We start from the raw sequence: 22,068 nt of genomic DNA, 5'->3' as shown, positions 1-22,068 counted from the left end.
TTGGCAGTGGGTTTTTCCCAGGCCAGCCCGCCATCGCCAGGCCATAGCTATCGGGGTCTTCAGAACCCCAACTTACTGTTCTTTATTTTGACAACTAGGAATCCAATAGAGACCCTACTAAGATGCAGAGTCAGGTCAGGGGTGACCTCCTTGGCCCTAAATCTCAGCTCTGTTGGAAGGACGGTTTGGGCAGCCTGGAGGAGAAACGAGACAGGCTCAGGGTGGGAGGGGTCAGTTCACACGCCCTTCACCCGCCCACAGCCTGAAGCCGGGGAGTGTGGGGTGGGTGGTGGGGTTCAGGGCAGGCTGCATAGTGCCTGCATACCTGGTGTGGGCTGGACACCCTTCCTGGGCCTCAGTGCCCCCATCTGTGAAAAGAAGCCACTGGGTCCACCGTAACATGGGTAGGTGCCCATCTCTCGGTTCCAGTCCATCCGATCCCCAGAGTACCCTGTGCTATGCCTGAATGCCCAGCAGGGACAGGTGGTTCTTGGGGGGTGTGTGCAGCCCAAGAAACTCTGTCTTCCTTTATTGACGCTTCAGTGTGCCCGCCTGGGCCACACAGCTCTGGATGCTCCAGCTTTATGCAAGGTAGCGTTATCCCCATTTTAGAGAGGGGGAAACTGAGGCTCAGAAGGGCTCAATGACTTAGGGCCCTTAGGGTCTGACTCCTATGTGTGCACTCCTTCCTCAAGATCACCCTGCCCAGACCACCCCCAGCCTGTCCCCAAGCCCCCCTTGGCTCACTATCCCAGTGACCTTGACAAAAGAAACCCGGGTGAACTTCTGTGTTCTGGGAAGTGGTCACATTGCCCATGACAGCTGGGGGTGATGCCAAGAGGCAGGAGGGCACTGGGAAAGTTCAGGACTGACTCTGGGCTCCGGGAGGGGCAGGTGGGGGCCCACAGGGCTGGGGGTGGGCGTGGGTCGGAGTGAGGAATCGGGGAGGACACACCACACTGAGGCTGAGCTTTGTGGCTACACGGGGGCCAGTGGGCCTTGTTCTCGTCTTACCCAACATCCGGTCTGGACGGGACCCACAGAGTCTGGCCAAGGGCAAGCTCAGACAACACCGGCGGCCGTGCAGCACAATGGGGCTGGACTCTCTGTTACAAAAAGGAAAAAGCAGGGGACTTCCCTGGTGGTCTAGTGGCTAAGGCTCCAAGATCCCCATGCAGAGGGCCCAGGTTCAATCCCCAGTCAGGGAACTAGATCCTGCGTGCTACAGCTGAGACCTGGTGCAGCCAAATGAATAAAAATAAATATATAGTTTTAAAAAGAATGATAAAAGGCATCCCACCCCTGTGCCTGACACTTCAGCAGTCCAAGCCTCACTCCAAGGTTGGTGGGGTACCCTGTGTTTCTGTTTTCCAGAGGGTTCTCTGCTCCGAGGCCACTGGGTCCTGGGTTCCAATCCTGATTCGGCCAAATCCTAGCTGAGTGATCTTGGAGAAATGACTTTCCCTCTCTGAGCCTCAGTCTCCTCACTTGTGAAGTAGGGACAGTGTCACGATGAGGAATCAGTGAGATGAGGCAGGTGAAGGACTTGGAAGCCATAGACGCCCTCCTTGCCTCACCCCAAGTCACGAGCTTGAGTGCCAGTTCCATGGACAGGCTGATCTCTGAGAGCTTAGGAATAAGGGACCGAGACAGAGGAGTGAAAACAGAGATAATGCCAACTCGATTCAAACTTCACCCTGGTAGCCAAAGTGGACACAAACAAATCGAGGAGACAACGTGAACATCCCCTTTGGACAGAGCTTTCTAATAAACTCTTTTTTTTTTTTCCATGTGGGATCTTAGCTCTCACCCCTCCCCACCCCAGAAATCAAACCTGTGTCCCCTACACTGGGAGTATGGAGCCTTAACCACTGGACCCCCAGGGACGTCCCAACAGAATCTTTATCTAATCCCATGCGGTGATATTTATTTTTTTAAGATTTTTCTTGATGTGGACCATTTTTAAAATCTTTATTGAATTTGCTACAACATTTTTCTGCTTTATGTTTTGGTTTCTTTAGCCCCAAGGTATGTGGCATCTTAGCTCCTCCACCAGGGATCAAAATCGCAGCCCCCGAACTTGACGGTGAAGCCTTAACCACTGACCCCCAGGGAAGTCGCAAGGCTGTGATATTTAGAAAAGGTTAGGGTAACCCCACGTGGGGTTTATCCCAGGAATGCAGAATGGGCTTACCATTAGAACCAAATATTATAATTCACCATAAGAAAGTGAGAGCGGCTGTCGGCTTCGATCACTGGAGTGCGTTAACCATAGGCGAGTGCACACTCTCCAGGAATGGGGTGTTCCTGAAGGAGTCACAGGCCCCTCCCTGCCCCCAACCCCTGGCTCTGCTCCTGCGGGCTCCCCTCGGCCGGTGGGATCCTTCCGGGATGGCAGGGTGGACCCTGCACCAGGTCCGCCCCCACGGGGAGCACACCTGAGTCACACACGACCCCACAGGGACCTGCGTCAGCCCTGTCTGGTAGCTCAGGACACCAGGCTCAGAGAGGTGACCGCTGTGTCAGCATGGCCTTGGCCCGAGCCCCCGGTGCTGCTAACACTTTGCAGGACAGGATGTTTCTCCCGGGCAAGCTGCCCACTGCCTCTCCAGGGAGATTGTCCTCCTCACTGTCTGTTAGGCACTTGGATTCTAATACCCACCCTGAGCTTATGGGGTCTGCTGAGAGCCCTCTGTTCTTCAGAAAACCCCTCCTCATCCTGAAGACTCTAAAGGCTACTGCCTACCGTGCAGAGGCAGAGGCCCTGGGGCCCATTGGAGGCGTGGGCCTTGGATGGCCGGAGTGTGTCCCCTGTCCAAAGCTGGAGCCAGATTCGCCCTGATGACAGGCTCCCAGGTTCCCGAGGGTGGGGGCGAGGGGCAAAGGAAGCCACCCTTACCCCTTCTGCTCAGCATCACATGGACGTACTGCCCAGGAGCATCTGTGGGGGCATGCAGAATGTATTTTGAAGACCCCGGATCAGCCAGCATTCAAGATTGGAAGTTGAGGGTCTTCATCATAGTAGTCACGTATGGATGTGAGAGTTGGACCATAAAGAAGGCTGAGCTCTGAAGAATGATGCTTTTGAATTGCACTGTTGGAGAAGACTCTTGAGAGTCAAACCAGGCAATTTTAAAGGAGATCAACCCTGAATATTCACTGGAAGGACTGATGCTGAAGCTGAAGCTCCAATACTTGGCCACCTGATATGAAGAGTCGACTCATTGGAAAAGACCCTGATGCTGGGAAAGATTGAGGAGGAGAAGGGGACATAAGAGGATGAGATGGTTGGATGGCATCACTGACTCAATGAACATGAGTTTGAGCAAACTCTGGGAGATAGTGGAGGACAGGGGAAGCTGGCATGCTGGAGGACAGGGGAAGCTGGCATGCTGCAGTCCATGGGATCACAGAGGGTCAGACACCGCTAAGCCACTGAACAACAACAATATCATGGTGGCCGGCCGCGTCTGGCCTCCCTGAGCTCCTTTAGGGCAGAGACTAGGTGCAGAGCTCTTGCACCGCCAGCAGGTCTGGATGAAAAGGAGGCTCCAGAAAGAAGCCTTGGGAAGGTGAGCAGGGGCAGCTTGGGGCCTGCCTGCAGGGGACTGGCCCTGGGGGACCATGACCCCTGAGGGCGTGGGATCTGGAGAAGAAGGTACTCAGGCTGGAGGGCTGGGCCTGGCAGAGTGGGTGGTGCTCTGGGCCTGGGAGACCCCGCCCTTCATCAGCAGCAGCTGGTCTCTTAGGCGGGCTTGGGCCACATCTCTGTCCTCTCCCAGCGAGGCAGCAGGGAGAGGAAGTTGTCTCTCCCGCAGAGGATCCTGCCTCTTATGGTTCAATCGTGTCTTCCTGAGATGTTGCAATCCTGACTCCCAGCACCTACGGACTTGACCATGTCTGGAAAGGGCCTTTGCAGACGTGATTAAGATGTAAGTTAGGATGAGGCCATTCTGAGTGGGGTGGGCCCTAGTCCAGTAGGAAGAGAAGATGGACAACAGACAAGGGCAGTAACGCCCCGAAATGACAGAGGCAAGGGTTGGAGTGACGTAGCCACCACCAGAAACCAGAAGAGGTGAAAGTGAAGGGTTAGTCACTCCGTCGGTAGCCTGCCAGGCTTCTCTGTCCATGGACTTTTCCAGGCAAGAATACTGGAGTGGGTAGCCATTCCTTTCTCCAACCCAGGGATTGAACCCCGGTCTCTTGCATTGCAGGCGGATTCTTTACGGTCTGAGCCGCCAGGGAAGAGGTGGGGAAGGATTCTACCCAGAGTCTCAGAGGCAGTGTGGCCCTCTTGACACCTTGAGTTTGGACTCCTAACCTCCAGAACTGAGAGAGAGCATGCCATGGTTGTTTTAAGCTGCCTGCCTGTGGCTTTTCCTTAACTATAGCCAGGAGAGGAATCCACGGTTGGTCGGCACTGATGTCTCCCTCGTCCTGCCTCCCCGGTCCTGGTACCAACCACATCCTTGGGGCTGGGTCCTGGCCAGCGGGGGGCGAGGGGGGTCTTGGCCCCCAGGGGAGATCTCTGTTGGCACCATGGTGAGGGCTTCCCAAACTGATCAGAACCAGGCCCCGGGCAGAGTGGCCAGTGCAGGGCCTGGGGATGGAGGGAGCCCCAGCACAGACCTCAGGGAGAAGGGCAACTCAGCCCCAGGAGCCCACTGCTCCCTGACCACCTGATCCTGTGGCCTGACTGGGGGTAAAGGAATCGGCTCCCCTACCCTCAAGTTAACAGGGACTCTCCCACCTGGAAACTTGCATCAGAGAAGGAAAAACACCCACACAGGCAAGATGTCCGCATGTCATCTGTATTGTCACGTGAATTGCACATCCGGCACGGCTGACCTGGACACGACCTATGAGGTCACTCAGAGTCCGGCCCCTGGGGGCCAAAGCGGCACCGCTGCCCAAGGCTTTCCGCGGGCAGCAGCCCAGACACCTGGTCTCCCCGGGCTCCAGGGCCCGGCACCAGGAGAGGCCAGCTCACGCCTCAGGCCCTTCTGCTCCTGGGCAGCATCTCCCCCAAACGCCCTTGGAGCAACACGGTTCCTTGGAGGGTTCCTAGCTGTTCCGTGAGAAAAGGGTTCTGTGGTCAAATAAGTTCAGGAAACATGGATTAAACAAAGTTTGACAAGAAGCTTTTCTGCAGGACTTGTCAGAGCCTTTATGACAGTCCCGGCCCCCGTGGACGTCCAGTGTGTATGCAGCATTTCCCAAATTTGTTTGACCACAAGACCATTTTTCTTCCCAAGGCGTCTTGCAGGCTGGTGTCCGATGGGGCACCCTTTGGAAAGCGCTGCTCTAAGTAAGCTGTTGGTGACCGTTAATGGCGATGGCACCTGTGTTGGGCGGAGGGCTGTGGGTATGTCATCAGGCGTCGTGCTACGGTGAGGTGGGCACAGCCAGGAACTCAACGGTCGTGGTGATGAAAGGACAAGACGAGACTTGGCCCCCCGCATGGTTCTGGCCTGGTACCCTCCAGAGCAGAAGCCCAGCAGGGCTGTCCCCACAGCTGGGCCCCAGCTCGTCTACAGAGGAACTCAGAGTCTGATTAAGGGGGCAGGGGGCGCCCCGCAGAGTGGGAGGGATGGGATGGTCACTGGCAGGCCCACCTGATGTCACCAGCCTCCAACCAAGATGGGGGTGAGGGGATGAGCTGGGGCAGCCCAGTTCCCCCCTCCCCTGCCAGCCCCGTGTCCTCCGATGGGCCACCCCGTGGCCAGGCGGCTCACCAGGCAGAGATGAGCATCTGGCAGGTGTTGGAGGACATCCACACCAACTCGACCAGGCGGAACTGGAAGTAGCCGATGGCGAAGCCGGAGAGGACGTCAGTGATGTGGTGGCGGCCGATCATGACCCGCGACAGCCCCACGCACAGGGCCCAGAGCACCAGCAGCACGCGCAGCGGCACGGCCAACACCAGGTGGCTCAGGAAGAACCTGGACACCATGGCCGCGCGGCTGGCGTGCCCGGCGGGAAAGGCGTACACGTCCATGGTGAGGTAGTCCAGGAGGCTGGGGCTCGACTCGAACGGGCCACGCCGCTTGATGAGCTTCTGCACGCCGGCCACCGTCATGATGTCCAGGAGCAGGGCTGCAGGCCGGAGAGAGGGGGCCCACCATTTCGTTAGCGCCACCCCGCCCCCTCCCACCCTACCCCCTCCTCACTTGGGCCACTCGGACCTCCCAGCAAGGTTCCCACCTCGGGGCTGTCGCCTGCGGCTGTTCCCTCTCCCTGGAACACACTTCCCTGGGATATGGCGGTGGTGGTTTAGTCCCTAAGTCGTGTCTGACACTTGCCACCCCATGGGCTGTAGCCCCGCCAGGCCCCTCTGTCCAGGGGATTCTCCAGCAAGCATGCCAGGGTGTGTTGCCGTGCCCTCCTCCAGGGGATCTTCCCGACCCAGGGATCAAACCCGCCTCTCCGCAACTCCTGCACTGGCAGGTGGATTCTTTCCCACTGAGCCACTAGCAAAGCCCTCCCTGGGATGTTCGGACAGGTAAAGGTGCTGAGTGGGAGAGCAGTGAGCAGGGGTCTGGTGGGCCACTGTGGGCACCTTGGAGAATCTCATCCTGACCAAAGGGGCCCTGGGCTGCTGGTTTTTCCCTAAGAACTTCACTGAAGCCCCCTCCAGTCCCAAGAACAGGGTGTCACCATACCTATTTTTTCTAAGTCGAAGTGAGATTCATGTGTACAATTGTTTCTGCTCGGACTTTAAAGAATCCCCTTGCAGTCCAGGGGACCTGGGTTCAGTTCCTGGGTTGGGAAGATCCCCTGGAGGAGGAAGTGGCAACCCACTCCAGTATTTTTGCCTGGAGAATCCCACGGACAGAAGAGCTTGGTGGGCTACCGCGAAGAGTTGGACACGACTGAGCAACTAACACTATAAATACAATTAACCATTTTTAAGGGTACAGTTCAGCAGCTTCTAGTGGATTCACAATGTTGGGCAAACACCCACCTCTATCGAGTTCCAAAACGTTTTCATCACCCAAAAGGAAACCCAGTCCCCATTAAGCCATCGGTCCCCGTCCGCCTCCCCCAGCCCCTGGCAACCCCTGATTTCCCTTCAGCTCTGTGGATTTGCCTGCTCCCTACATTTCATATGAATGGAGTCGTACAATGTGAGACCTTTTGGGTCTGGCTTCTTTCCCGTACCGTAATGTTTTTGAGGCCCATCCATGTTGCAGCAGGCATCAAAATTTCCACTCCTTTTTTATGGCTGCCTATTATTCCATTGTCTGGACCTGCCATAATTTTTTTTTTTTAATCCATTCATCTGTTGGTGGCATCTGGGTGGCCTGCCCTTTGGCTGTGGTGAATAATGCTGCTATGAACATTTGTGGATAAGGACTGTTTGAGAACCTGTTTGCAGTTCTTTGGGGACACATTCCTACGGGTGGAATTGCACCATCCTGCAGTGAAGTGAAAGTCACTCAGTCATGTCCGACTCTTTGTGACCCCACGGACTGTACAGTCTGTGGAATTCTCCAGGCCAGAATACTGGAGTGGGTAGCCGTTCCCTGCTCCAGGGGATCTTCCCGACCCGGGGATCGAACCTAGGTCTGCCGCATTGCAGGCAGATTCTTTACCAGCTGAGCCACCAGGGAAGCCCGCCAATCATGCAGTAACTGTTTCCCAAGGCAGCGGAGCCCTGTTGCCCTCCCTTTACAGGGACGAGAGGAGCCCCGGAGGCTGAGCATCCTACTCCGCTCCTCTTTCTGTCCGGATGCTCCCTTTCCCCTCCCTCTGACTTCTGCTCTGTCATCCTCACCGCGCTTCCCCGCTGGGCAGTGAGCAGCTCCTCGTCAGCTCTCACTCCCTCCCTCGCATCATCCCTTCGTGGAGGTGGGGCCAAGCCGTGTCTATTTCGTTCACTGGCTTCTGCCCAGCATCAGACACGGAAGGGCAGGTCTCCACATGTTAGCTGAGTACTGGCCGGGGGCAGGGGGGTGGGCTTTTTCCCATTTGGGGAGCCTGAGGGAGACAGGAATCTCTATCCATTCAGCCCCCACCAGCACCCTGCTGTGTGGCCTTGGAGAGGGTGCCCTGCCTCTCTGGGCCATTAGATGAGGGCCCCAAGCCAACGCCCCAGTTTCACCCAGGCAGCCAAGGTGGGGGCTCACAAGAGTTCCAGAGACCCAGGTTTGAGTCCCAACCGTGGAGCCTTCTGTGACCTTGGGCAAGTCACCTAACTTCTCTCACCTCTAGGGCAAGATAGCAACCAGGTGCATCCAGACATCTGGTGCGGTGCCTGCAGGGTGACTGACTGTCCTGGATTTGCTTGGGACAGAAGAGTTTGGGGGACATAAGAGGTTCAGGGCTAAAACAGGGATGCCCCAGCAGACCAGATGAGGTGGTCCCCCCCAGTGTCTGGCACACAAGGAGGGCCAGAGAAGGGTGAAAGATTAGTATCAAACGACAGATCAGGGTAGCCTAGTGCTGGAGGCTTTCCTGGAAACTTTGCAGGAGATAACCAAAATTGTTGCCCTGCAAATGTTCTTGTTCAGAAATGGGGAAAAAAAAATCTTTGGGAAAAAATGACACAACTGATGTTCACTGTAGAAAACTTACAAAACAGGGACAAAATAAAATTTTAAATCACCTGTAATTCTGCCACCCAGAGATAGCCACCAACCCAGAACCTTCTCTCCACCTACAGAGCGTTGATTTAATAAAAGCTGTAATGTGCTCCACACACACTGTTCTGTAACCTGCTTTTGAAACTGGCCAGCTGCAGTGTCTGGAGTGTCCCGGGGTATTTATCTGGTGGTCCGTGGGCTGGACTTCCAGGCACCTGGGTAACACTGCGCTCCCTGGGCAGAGCAGGACTCCTCTTTCCCTGCCCTCTGCAGGGTTGCTGCTTGCAGTCTGGGCTCTTGGTTGGGGATTTGAAGCCCTGGCCTCCCTGGGGCCTGCCCCTCTCATTAGCCACAGGGCCAGCTGATGTCTGCCCATCCTGGCCACCCAGGGAGGGGGCAGATGCAGGAAGTAGTGGATGCAGAGGCTGCTGGTCCACGGTGGGGGAGGAGTCTAACAGAGGGAGCCCACCTTGTTGCATGCCCCGCCCCCTCCGCCTCATGTTCCCATGGCAACTTGTTCCCAGGAGCTCAGACCTTCCAGCATGCAGGCTGCTAACCCAGGTTGAGGCTGGGAGCCTCTAGAGCCCACGGGACATGGGGGCCACAGTCCCAGCAGGACATAGGGGACCAAAAGGGCAGGTGGAAGTTGGAGGAAGGTGGTGGCATCTGAGCCCCGGGGACCCTGAGCCCAGTGGAGCAGCGAAGGGACGAGGCCAGGCCAGGAGGAGGCAGCCAGTCCTCTCCAGGCCAGAAAGGCCGCTCCCCGACCTCATGACAGGCTGTCGCCACCCGGGGAGGAGGCAGTTCACAGGTAAGGGGTTAAACTTGCAGGTTTCAGAGTCACAGGTGGGGTTCCAGTCCTAGCTCCTCGGCTCAACAAGTGCCTTCACCTGTCGGAGCCTCAGTCTGCCCACCTGTAACATGGGTTCTTGCAGGATGAGATGAGCTCCTAGTGCCTACGAAGTACTTAGAACAGCCCGGTATGTGCTGGTCGAGGGCACAGCTGCTCTTGTTACTCCAAAGCCCCAGCCTGGCCTGAGCCAGGCTTTCAGACCCTGGAGGCTGGGCGGTATTGAGCAGGTGCACCAGCAAAAGGACTTCCTTCTCTGAGGTCCCATCGGTGTCAAAATGATCTGGTTCCGAGACCCTCAGCACCTGAAGGAAGGTCACAGCACCCTAGGCTGGTGGCTTGGGGGTGGGATTGATGTGGACCAGGATGGGGCCCCTAAACAGAACCATGACACTGGCCGCTAGGAAAATGTGGGGGTGGGGTGTGTGTTAGTCGCTCAGTTGTGTCTGACTCTTTGCAAGCCCGTGGACTCTTTGCAAGAGTCTGCCAGGCTCTTCTGTCCATGGAATTCTCCAGGCAAGAATACTGGAGTGGGCTGCCATTCCCTTCTCCAGGGGATCTTCCCAACCCAAGGACTGAACCCAGGTCTCCCACATTGCAGGCAGATTCTTTACCGTCTAAGCCATGTGGGCCATCTATCTAATTAGTGACCAAATTTCTCAGCTGAAAACCAGGGCTCAACAAGTTGGCGAATTGTCGCTGGCATGAATCTGCTTTCCCAGACGAGTGTGAACTGCAGCAGAAGTGCCCAGAGGAAGCCGGGGGGCGGGGCGCGCCCGCGCCAGCATCTGCTTCTCCATGGGCTGCCTGGGACCAGGAAGCTGGGCTCAGGGCTTCAGTTTGATGTGGACGCTGGAGGCCAGGTGGGCTTCTGCCTTGCTGCCTGCGCCCCCAGGCCGGGTGTCCCAGCTCTTCTCGAGTACTGTCGAGACTGATGGGCCAGGAATCGAGCTAGACCCACACCTTTCAAACTTTTTTAGCAGCAAAACATTTTTTCCCAATGTAAGACAAAGCTATGATTTTTCCAGTAGTCATATAATCAATGGGATGTGAGAGCTGGATCATAAAGAATGCTGAGTGCCAGAAAATTGATGCTTTTGAATTGTGGTGCTGAAGGACTCTTTTTTTTTTTTTTTTGAAGGACTCTTTAAGAGTCCCTTGGATTGCAAGATCAAACCAGTCAATCCTAAAGGAAATCAACCCTGAATATTCACTGGAAGGACTGCTGCTGAAGCTGAAGCTCCAATACTTTGGCCACCTGAGGCAAACAGCCAGCTCATTGGAAAGGACCCTGATGCTGGGAAAGATTGAGGGCAAGAGGAGAAGGAGGCGACAGGATGAGAGGGTTGGATGGCATCACCAACTCAATGGACACGAGTTTGAGCAAACTCTGGGAGAGGGTGCAGGACAGGGAAGCCTGGCATGCTGCAGTCCAGGGTTGCAAAGAAGCAGACATGAGTTTGAGCAAACTCTGGGAGATGGTGAAAGACAGGGAAGCCTGGCATGCTGTAGCCCAGGGTTGCAAAGAACAACAGAGACTCAGGATATGAGCGGATGAGAAGTAGCCCCATGGCTGTCACTGGGGCTATTGGAAACGGGGGACCGTGCCCTGTCCCCTGAGAGGCTTCTGAGGCTGGCTGTGTGCCATGATTTGAAAACCCCATATCTGGGCCTTTGGAAATCTGCTATTTTTGGCTGGCTCTGTCCTTTGAGGCCATAAGGTGAAAATTGCCCCTCTGCCCTGGGCTTTCGGGGTCCTTCATTCATTCACTTGACCTACAGGTCCTGGGTCCCACTGCTTCTTGAGTGTGTTAGGTGATGGCCAGGCCTGGGGCTGGTGAGCCAGGCTGCCAGGGTACCAGAAGACTGGGTGCAGGGTGGGGTGCGGAGATGGGCAGTAAGTTAGACAGGGGGCTTCTCTACAGGTGTGATGAACCCGTGGTCTCTCCCCCTACTATTGCTGCTGCCGGGTTTTGAGGGCTGGGTGTAGAGGAGGCTGTGGGGGGATGGCTCCCCAGCAGAGCTGAAAGCCCTGGGCCCTCCCCCGCAAGCTCCTCCCTCTGTACCCCCAGGCTGCCTTCCCCTCCCCCAGCACCGTGGCCAGCCCTCTTGTGACTGATTCTAACATGTCAGCACATACCCTGGCACCCAGAAATAGAAGCAAATGGCTCCGTCACTCAAGGCTCCGCGAATTCCGCTCACAGGGCCAGTCGAGGTCCCTGACCTATATTTCTTTCTGGACCGGGAGGGAGGCAGGGCCCCCCGCCGATGAGGACAGGTCTGCTTGGCAGCAAGTTCAGGGGCCAGAACCGCAGCGCTGTGTGACCCAGGCTGGTGGCCTAACCTCCCTGGGCCTCCGCTCACCGCCATCAAGTAGGGCAGAGGCTGCCCGCCCGGGCTCCAGGATCAGAGGCGGGCCTCAAGGTCGGCTGCTTGTGAACTTCATGACCTTGGCACAGCCCTCCTGCTGAGATTCCTCCCTTCGTTGATAGAAAGGGGGTCGTTCTAGAAGCTACTCTGAAGGCTGCCTGGTCTGCAGGGCTGGGCCCCAGCAACAATCTCCACTCCCTGCCCCTCTCACCGGGTGGGTGGCTCAGATGCCTAAATCCCCTTGTAGGAAACACAACTATTACCTTATGTGCGGGTGCCTCAGAGGTGGCAAGAACCTGCCTTGGCGCTCACTTTCTCTCCCACTCTGGTGAGCAGGGTGCTGCTGGGGTGGTCCCTCCTGGCCCCTCGAGCTTGGCTGCTCCCCCTGAGATGCCCACCATGGGACCAGTTCAGCAGCAGGGCGGGCCGGGGAGGAGTGGGGAAGGGGCAGCTGTGGACCCCGCCAGGAGCAGACAGTGCTGACATCTCTTACTGCCTGGGGCTGGGAGGAGGGGTACCCACTCTTGTGGCCTCTGATCTCCCATTCTATTCCCTCTAGGAACCGGGGAAATAGCCCAGTTAGCGTTCTGGGGTGGTGGTGGTGGTGTAAATTGGTCTAAACTTTCTGAAGGGCTTTGGATTCGGACTCAGAAGTCTCTACGGCAGGCCTCCCTTGACTCAGCCCTTCCATGGGTAGGACTGTCTCCCTGGGAAATAGTTCGGGATGTGCCCCACGACTCACAGTCAAGGGTGTCCATTGCAGCATCCTTCGTGATGCTGAAAACCCCGCACCAACCCGATGCCCTTGAGTCGGAGACAGATGGGCCAGACTGCGGCCAAGTCTAGACGACGGAGCGCTCTGGGGCCGCTGCGAGTGATGAAGCAGGTGTGTATTTATAGCCACGGAAGGACAGCTCTGGGGTTTAAGTGGAAAAGGCCAATGACCACACCGGATTTACAGTAGGATAATGCCGTTTTTGTAAAATTAAGATGTAAATGTGTCTATACGCGGTGAAAAAAGTCTGGAAGGCATCGCACTAAATGTTAACTGTGCTTCTCACTGGATGGGTGGGAGGATGAGGCTCATTTTTGTTGTCTTTCTGTAATTCTGCACTAACATTTTTTTTTTTCTGACCGTGAAGAGGCATGACCTGTGTGTGTTTTTAAAAAGTTATTTTTACAAAAGGACAAATACTGCATGATTCCACTTTCATGAGGTCCTTAGGACGGGCAGATTCATAGAGAGGGAAGGTAGATTGGAGGATGCCAGGGGCTGGGGAGTTAGTGCTTAATGGGTGCAGAGTTTCAGCTGGGGAAGATGAAAGAAATTCTGGAGATGGGTGGTGGGCATGGTTGTACAACTTAATGCCATTGAGCTGGACACTTAAAAATGGCTAAAATGGCAAATTTTATGTCTTGTGTGTTTTAGGGCAGGCATACGCACACACAACAGTTATTTTAAAAACCAGTGCACTGCTCTAAAAGAACAGAGCTCTGGGGAGGTGGGCAGTGAGCAGAGAGGTTGATGGAAGGGAAACCCTGAGAGGAGGCAGAAACACTCCAGGCGTTTGGCACTGGGACCTCTGCTCTGTTGGTGTGAGCAGTTGGTGTGAGCAGTGTGTGTGTGTGTGTATGTACAAACCAGGCATCTCTCCTGACCACAGCGGCCCTGCCTTCAGTCAGACACCCTGCCCCAGCCCTCAGTGCCCAGGGTTGGGGGGCTGACATGAGTGCCCCGGTCTATCCCTAACTCCCCGGGCTGGCATGACTCTAAGCGAGTTCTAGAACTTTGCAGGTTTCTCTAATTCTCACCTGGAGAACCCAGATATTAAAGCTGATTCATCTCAGAAGACCGCCTGGGTGCAAGGAAAGCAAAATCATGGGTATAGATAGAAGTCTAAGGGCACCAGGCTTGGCTGGGGGAGTTGAGTGACACAGAAGGGGGCCCCCTCAGTAGCTCCCCTACAAGGGGGCCCTGACCCCGTCTGGGGGCGGCCAGAGGCCAACTGGAGGGACCTTTTTGCTGAGCCGCACTGAGATGATGAGACGGGAAGGGTGGAGAACGTTCTCTCTCTGCGGAACTGAGCTGGCGTCTCTAGCTGGAGTGCTCCCGACAGTGAGGGTTTGGGATCAGTCTAAATATCCATCAACTAGGGACAGGCTATGCAAGCCTCGCGGAGGGCTTGTCACCTAAGCTGTCCCCCAGAGCAGGGGCTGGGGGAGCTGACAGAACAGATTATTTGGGGGGTGGGTGAGCAGGGGCTGGGTTGAGGGAGGGGATGCTGTGAGATGCTTGTGGGGAGTTGGCAGGGGAGCGCTGCTAGGCTGAGGGAGTTGATTCTGGTTTCTGAACCCCTCATGCTTGATGTGAAGGGATTCAGGGGGGCCCAGATGGGAGGTACATGGCCCAGCAGGCCTGAAAGGGCCGTGAGAATGAGGCCAAGCTGGGCAAAACACGGCAGGAGGTCATTTTAGAAGCAAACAGAAACATCCAGAGGCTCATAACCCAAACTGCGGCAGCGGTTATTCCTGGGGAAGGGGCTTAAGGGAGACATTCTTTTTTTTTTTTAACTAAAATTTTTTCTGGCCTCAAGGCATGCAGGATCTTAGTTCCCTGACCAGGGATTGAACCTTCACCCCCTGCACTGGAAGCTTGGAGGTTTAACCGCTGGACCACCAAGAAATTCCTCCCTTGCTTTGTCATCTGTCCTGGTTTGAATTTTCCTTATCATAAGGATATATAATGAAAAGGCACTCAACGCCACTTATTACTAAGGAAGCACAAATCAAAACCACCATGAGACACCACTTTTCACACCCATTAAAACAGCTATTATTAAAAAAAAAAAAAAGTGCTGGCCAAGAACACTTGTGGAGAAATTGGAGCTTTTGTGCACAGGTGGCAGGTGTGAAACGGTTCTTCTGCTGTGGAAAACAGCCTGGGGGGTTCCTCAAAAATTAACCCTGGGTTACCATGTGTTCCAGCAATTCCATCCTGGGTGTACACCCAAAAGAAGTGAAAGCGTGGGCTTGTACAGATACTCGTACCCTCGTGTTCAGAGCAGCATTTTTCACCATAGCCAGAAGCTAGAAGCAACCCAAGGGTCCACTAACAGATGCTGGATAAGCAAAACGTGGTCCCTCCACACCATGGAGCGTCATTCAGCCTTAAAGAAGGGGACGCTGACACCCGCTACCGTGCGGCTGCACCCTGAGGACGGGCTACTTAGGGAAACAAGCCAGACACAGGACAGACGCTGTGCGGTGCCACCTACATGAGATCCCTCGACGAATCAGATCCACAGAAACAGAAAGTGTGGGTGCTGGGTGCTGTGGGCAGGGGGAGTAGGGAGTTAGTGTTTACGGACATAGAGGCTCAGCTTGGGAAGATCGCCAAGTTCTGGAGATGATGGTGGTGGTTGCCCAACAGTGTGAACGTGCTGAACGTTCTTGCTGTTTAGTTGCTAAGTCGTCTCTGGCTCTATGGACGGTAGCCCCGCTGGGCTCCTCTGTCCGTGGGATTTCCCAGGCAAGAGTACTGGAGTGGGTTGCCGTTTCCTTCCCCCGGGGATCCTCCCGACCCAGGGACGGAACCCACGTCCGCTGCACAGACAGGCAGGTTCTTCACCGCTGAGCCGCCTGGGAAGCCTGTACTGCATGCTGGTATACACTTAAAAATGGCTGGAACAGTAAGTTCTAGGTTACGTCTATTTTACCACAATAAAAAAATGACATAGAAAAAAAGGAATATATAGTTTTCATAATCAGGGACATTTCAATTAGGATTATTTTATAGATCATGGAAATAAGACATGGAAACCATTTCCTCCTGAGGATGGGCCCAGGGGGAAACCAGGATGGGTCTGGTGAATGGGAATGGCCCAGGTCCCCTATTACCTGCCTGCTTTGGGATCATCAAGCCAGGCATTGCAGAGAGAGGACAAAGGGGGGAATCAGGTCGTGTCACAGGTGCCTAGAGCTTGGAGGGGACCTGGATCGACCCTGGACCTGGGACTTCTTTTGATGATGGCAATGGTGATGAGGGTGCTAATGTTGATTGCTTTCCACAAGCATTAACTGGTGTGGGTATGTGCCACGTCTAATTCTTCAGGGAAGTATCCCAGCAACCCACTAGACAGATGAAGAAAATGAGGCTCAGAGAGGCCAAGTTACTTGCCCCAGTTCCCACAGCAGGACTGGGATGTGCACCCAGGTCCGACCAACTCTGGAGCCAAGCCCGTGCCAGATGCTAAGACCCCTTTTGGCTTTGAGGCTTCCAGAGTCTGTGCAACACATCACAGCCCCCAGCAAGGGAGGTGGATTTCAGGGAGCAGAAGGGAGGACTTCCTCATGGCCCAGCTGGGACTCTCCTGGGTCCAGTGGCTGGAACTCCGTTTCCCAAGGCTCCTGAGTTTTCCCCTTTGGGGCCGAGGAGAGCCCGGGTCCCAACGGTACCATGGAGGCTCTGCCCCCAGGATTCTGCTGGATCCCTGGTGCTCAGAGTAGGCAGGCAGGACTGGGCTGGGCCCCTCATCCCTCTGGGCCCTGCAGTGTCCACGTCCACCTGCCACCCACTGTGCCTGGTGCTTTGCCAGCTCCTCTTGAATCCCCAGCACAGCCCTGACGCCCCATGTACAGATGAAGAAACTGAGGCTCAGCGATGGGAACTGACTTGACCAGAGTGAGGAAGGGTCAAAGAGAGGACCAGGACAAGTCCATTCCAACCTCAGGGCTCCAGGGTTGAAAGCCCCTGCCCCCAGGCCCAGGGTCCCAAAGAGTAAGGAAGAGACTGCTCTGTGCAGCTTTTCCCTCAAGGGCGGTCTGCCATCCCGGGCAGAAGGCAGTGTGGGCAGCTGCCCTCCCAGCTTGGGTATTTGTTGCTTTTCTGGGTCCACATCCCCACTGAGAATGCAGGTCCACAGACCACCCTGCCTGCTCTGAGCAGTTTCTCTGGGCCAGGCTCTTTTTTCCTCCATGGTCTTGGTACCTGGATACACCAGCAAAACTGCTGGTAAAAGGGAGACCTCTCTGCAGGTATCTCCTCAATGTGAACTGGTCTGCCCAACCTGCAGACCAAAAGGGAGCGGGAAGGCAAGGGGTTTGTAGCCTAGAGGACTTGTCTTAGTTCCTGGGTTTACCACTTACAGATATGTGGGGTTGGACAAATCCCTCGACTCCTGTGAGCCTCAGTTAACTCATCTGTGTAGTGGGTATATTAAAATTTACATTATACTATCATTAGAAAGATTTTAACATCATGAAATACAAGACATCCATGGCATAGTACTTGGTATCTAAGTGGAGCTCACTAAATGATGTTTTTAAAAACTGAGAAACAACTATCTTTCTTGTTCAAGAAGGGAGAGTTCTCGAATCCTGCTCTCTGTCCTACAAAACAAACAACTTTGTGTCCACAGAATCTGGTTGCTGGTAAAAGCCAGAAGCCTCGTCCTGACCGGCCAGAGTTGTGTCAGTTCCAGTCCCGGCTCCATCGCTAACTAGCCACACGGTTGAGGGCAAAGCGTCTCTGTTTGCCTCAGTTTCTCCCCCTTTAAAGAGAGAATAGCAGCTTCTCCCTGGGGGTTGTGGTGAGGATGATATGTGATGATGTGGTTTATGAAAAACCAGGCACATAGTAAGTGCTGAATAAATCACCAGCACAGCTTCACCACTTCCAACATCACATGCACGGACGGACCGTGCGGACAGGTCTAGGGAGCGGGGTTGAGAGAGAGGCTCAAGGACACTTTCCCACGCTCGTCCTTGGACACCAGGCAACCTGACCGCGCCCTCCCTTCACAGTTTTCTTGAGCTACTGCTCTGTCTGAGGCTTCAACAGGCACTAGATGGCAAGACCATGGTTCTGCACTGCCCCCCAAAACCCCCTGGCCACCGTGCTCTGCCCCTCCATCCCAAGCCCAGGGCTTTCCAGATGCCCAGAAAGAGCACAGGCTGGGATGTCAGGCAAGACTTGGTGCAAATCTCAAGTTCTGAAGTCTTGGCCAGGTTGCTTTATTTCCAGGAGCCTTAGTTTCTTCATCTGTGAAGTGGCAATGGGAAGAGCAGCAGCCACGTTGTGACTGCTTATTTGGGAATAACAGCAAGTAACGCGGATCATTTAGGAACAAGAACAAGAAAACACTGAGGTACCAGACCCGGCATCTCCTGCATGAACGTCTGCTACTTTGCCCTCCCCACATCCCACCAGCAGCACCCACCCCAGATGCTCTGAGACCCGAGTGGGAAGACTCACAGCTACTCTAACTTCTCCTGGATGGCAGTTCTCAGGGGTCCAACCCACACCCCTTCAGTACTGGGACCCCTTGTCAGTGTTGGCTTAGCCTGAGCCATGCCCCCTCGCCCCTGACTTGTGTCCCAAATGGTGGCTGTGCTGAGAAGGGCCCGGAGGTTAACATGGCCCAGTTTGGAGGGTGGCGGCAGAGGGGCCCAAGCACCTCGGGGATCTGGAGGTGCCCGGAGGGTGGGCCAGACGGGGGCTGGGCATCACCTCCTGGGTAGAGGAGAGGGCCTGCCTTCCACATGGGCCCACGTGGCACCTGGCACGGGGCAGTGCTCGACCGAAAGACGCTGGTGGCAAAGACTTTGCAAACAAACCAAAGCTCCCCAGGTCCTCTCCTCCAGCGACTCCTCGAGGGAAGTGGCAGGTAAGCACTCCAGGAGGCCCTGAGTGGGTGGGAGCCCCAGATTGCACCCCTGCACCCGCCAGGGATCCCGGGGGGCTTTCAGGGTCCCTGAGCCAAGCAGGGTGATGGGGGAGGGTGGGCAGCTCCCAACTGCTGCCTGCAAGCAGCCTAGGAACTCAAGGACCTATCCACGGGATGGGAGTGACAGGGTTAGACATCCCACTCGAGAGCACCCACCAGACTCCCGGACACATCCCTCAAGGCCTCCGGCACCCCCTTCCAAGTTGCTTCTGGGCAGCGATGTGCTTTGCCCAGGGCAGAGCTCTTCCTCAGAAGTTCCCCCTGGGGCTCTGCATTCTCAAGTCTCCCACTTTGCAGGGGACTATGGTCTAGACATCCTCAGCTCCCTCTTTCCCCAAGCCGGAGGCTTGCCTGTTTCTGGGGCACCCTTCCTGCTAACCTCATTAGATTGTTCCAGTCAGTTTCTGAGGGGCCCCACTGGCCCTGGTAGGGGCAGGGTGGGTCCGGCTCCCTCCCAAGGCCTGGCAGGGTGGGTGGTGGACGACGGGCGGGTGCACTCACCCAGAAGCAGGTTCATGAGCACCTCCTGGCCAGCCAGCGTGCTGCTCTTCACCAGGCAGAGGATGGTGCCCCCGATCCAGGGGACACCGTGGCCTGTGATGCCGATGAGCTTGACCATGGAGCGGGCGCTGGCCCAGGACGCGGCCCGGCCAGCGCACACCCCCAGGCGCTTGGACATGCAGATGTCGATGGCCAGCAGGGAGTTGAAGGCGATGCCCTTGAAGGAGGGGTTCAGCTGCATGCAGTCCTCCTCGGGCAGCTGCTGGGACTGGCGCCGCTCGCGGGCCCCGTCCCCAGGGGCTGGGGGCTGTGTCGAGGGGCCCGAGGCCTTCCTGCCCGAGCTGCGGGGCTCCGGGGCCCCCTTGGGGGGCTGGTTCAGAGACAGGAACTCGGCCCGGTTGAGGACGTTGCTGCGGTCCCGGGCCCGGGCCCGGCTCTGGGAGGCTGGCATGGTTGACGATCGCCTGGCAAGAGCCGGTACCAGCCTGGCCGCGAGGCCCTTCTCCCCCAAAGACGGGAGCGCCGGAGCCGCCCCTGCTCTCTTGCCTCCCTGCTGGCTCCTCGGCAGATGTTAAATATAGAGAGCGGGCCTGCACATGGCTGTTTACCTCCGGCTGCCACCGGGCTCCTGGGGAATGTCAGTGCCAGCCGGGCAGCCAATCGAGCCCCCCAGTGCCGGCCAGCGCCAATGGAGCCTCCGGGAGGCAGACGCGTCCACAGCTGCGGCCTGGCTGCCTTGGGCCTGGGCTATTTAAATCTCCCAATGGCTCGCTCTGGGGGGACCTGGGGGACTCTGGGAAATGTAGTCCTCCTACAGGTCTGGCCTCGGCTGAGCCCCTAGCCAGAGGCCTAGAGGTGGGCCCCTGACTTACCCCTGCTTTGATCAGCTTCCTTCTGAGCAGCCCAGAGCCCGGGGAGCCAGGCCCACTTGCCCCACTAGCCTGGATGGCTTGGATCTGGTCCTATGGACCAGACAGCAGAGCCCAGGCCAGAGGCTTCTCTGGACACCCGATGGGGTGAATGACATCACTGACAGCATCATTCTGGGTCTGCTGGGGGCGGGGCTGAGCCCAGCCCCTCCCCTCCGTGCCAGCATTTCATTAAGCTGGCAGGCTGGGTTTTGACATTTTTCAGTCTTGAATTTGGCTTCAGTGCACGACTGTTCAATCTGTAAGACTTGATTTCCATTCGAGGGAGGGGTAATGAATTGGTTGGTAATGGATCTGTCCCTTGGAGGTGGCTTCCGCTGCCTGGAGCTTTGTGGAGGATGGGATCACTGTAGCAGCTTCGGGCAACCTGTAAATAGTTTCCGAGCTCCTGGTACCACACAAGGCGCCTGGCACTGTAGCAAAGGGAACACACCACGTGCATCCCTGTCCCCCGGAGAAAGTATAGTTCAGCAGGTATTAAATGAATGACATGTGTGAATGATTGCAAGCATCACGTGGATTGTTTCAGGATCATAGAACAGGGCTCCAGGCCTGGCCTGGGGGTTGTGGGGGGCTTTCCCCTGGAAGGAAGAGCAGGTGAGTGGCCCTGGATAGGGGAGAGCCTTCCTCCTGCCTGCTGTGAGGTCTGGGAGCCCGTGTGGTGGTACATGGACCGAGGGGGCAAAAGAGGCTGCCAACCGAGAGAAGAGCAGGCCAAGAGCGATTTGAGTTGGAGGATTCAGGGTTTGAGTTGGGCCTCCCCCGCTGCGGAAACCCAATCTGACAGCCCTTTAAGGGCTGACTGGGCCTGGGCTCAAACGGAAGCCGCTGGTTTAGGGCAACCAGCAGAGTTAGAAGTGAATGCCCTGGTGTCATGATTTATTATAGCAGCCAAGGCCTGGGATGAAGACAGGATTCCTTCCAAGCATGGAGCCCCCTCCTGCCCCTGGGAAGCCCCAGGCCCACCCCACAGCCTCCCAGGGAGCAGGTCCACAGACTCCCAAGGACAGGAAGCCACCTGGGGCGGGGTGCGTGCTCTCTGGTCGCCGGGGACCAGCCTGGGGGCTCCAGAGTCAGACAGATGGGGGATGGCCTGGGGCTCTGCCACCAACTAGGTGCAGGACCTCTAGCAAGCCACTTGGCCCCTCTGGGCTAGTCTTGTTTGTTTTTCCTCTCGTAACACAGAAATACTAGTGTCCACCTTCCAAGGGCTATTGTGAAGTCAGAGAGATGACGTCTCACTGATGTAAAATGCTGAGCAGGGTCCCTGCCACGTAGCGAGCCTTCAAGCCTCCGGGTTAGGAACTGGTCTCTTTTACAAAGGCGGCAAAGACCTCTCTCCCTCTGAGTGACTCTTTCAGAAGCACCCACCTGCCCCCCTGAAGTCTGGCCCCTCCTCCATACCTGGCTGGTGAGAAGCCAGACCCCAGGAATCCTTAGTCTGGGGTTCCTTGTGGATTCCTGGCACTTCTCTTCCAGAATGTTCCACTTAGACCATGCAGCCACAGAGGAGGATGTCCCAGACTATGTCACATCCCACCTTCCTGGGTGTGGCCATGATGACCTGTGTGGCCCCATCCTGAACCCGGATGGATGCACATGAAGTCGGGTGCAGAATGCACGGCGAGCGGGCAGTGTACCGTGGTCTCTCTGTGTTCTAGCTTATGACACCATGTAACCAACCTTCTGGCGAAGTCATGATATCATGCCCACTTTACAGATGAGGAAGCTGAGGCTCAGTGGGGTGAAACCCAGAAGAGGTGAGGCCCAACTCCCAAGAAGTCCCTGGGGCCTCCAGACTGAGATGTTGCAGACCACAGAGACTGGGATGTGCCCGCTCAGCTTTCCACCAGGGCCTCCACCCCACTCTTCCTGGGTGGGGCCCATGATCCAGGCCGACCTCAGGAGGGGAGGAGGAGCCCAGCCCAGAGAGGGGCTATTAATATCCAGAGGCCTGTGTCAGCATCTTGGCCTGGCACGAGCTGCTGGCAGGTTCCCAGGGCTTCGATGGGCTCCATGCCGGGGAGGGCCATGGGGTCTGACTGGACTTTGGCCCAGAAGTGGTGAAGAGTGGGCTTTGGATTGGGTCAACCCTGGGTTCAAACCCC

The 22,068-nt window shown here is 56.2% G+C and overlaps 1 protein-coding gene across 1 annotated transcript; it reads right to left on the bottom strand.

Moving 5' to 3' along the window:
- Positions 1–4,794: 4,794 nt before the first annotated feature.
- PLPP7 (phospholipid phosphatase 7 (inactive)) lies at positions 4,795–20,031 on the bottom strand. The gene is made up of 2 exons (XM_040225411.1): positions 19,032–20,031; positions 4,795–6,096 (listed from the first exon to the last, which is right to left on the bottom strand). The coding sequence occupies exons 1-2, from the start codon at positions 19,480–19,482 to the stop codon at positions 5,732–5,734; spliced, it is 816 nt and encodes a 271-aa protein (XP_040081345.1). The 5' UTR covers positions 19,483–20,031; the 3' UTR covers positions 4,795–5,731.
- Between the last annotated feature and the right edge of the window lie 2,037 nt (positions 20,032–22,068).

The sequence above is a fragment of the Oryx dammah genome, unplaced genomic scaffold (genome assembly GCF_014754425.2).
Source record: "Oryx dammah isolate SB20612 unplaced genomic scaffold, SCBI_Odam_1.1 HiC_scaffold_25, whole genome shotgun sequence".
In the NCBI taxonomy this organism is placed as follows: Eukaryota; Metazoa; Chordata; class Mammalia; order Artiodactyla; family Bovidae; genus Oryx; species Oryx dammah.
This window is presented reverse-complemented; position numbering and strand designations above follow the sequence as displayed.

Coding starts and splice junctions, on each gene's coding strand:
- PLPP7 (XM_040225411.1), bottom strand. CDS start 19,482: ATGCCAGCCTCCCAGAGCCGGGCCCGGGCCCGGGACCGCAGCAACGTC. Junction 6,097..19,031: donor GCTCATGAACCTGCTTCTGG/GTGAGTGCACCC, acceptor TCCGGCCTGCAG/CCCTGCTCCTGGACATCATG.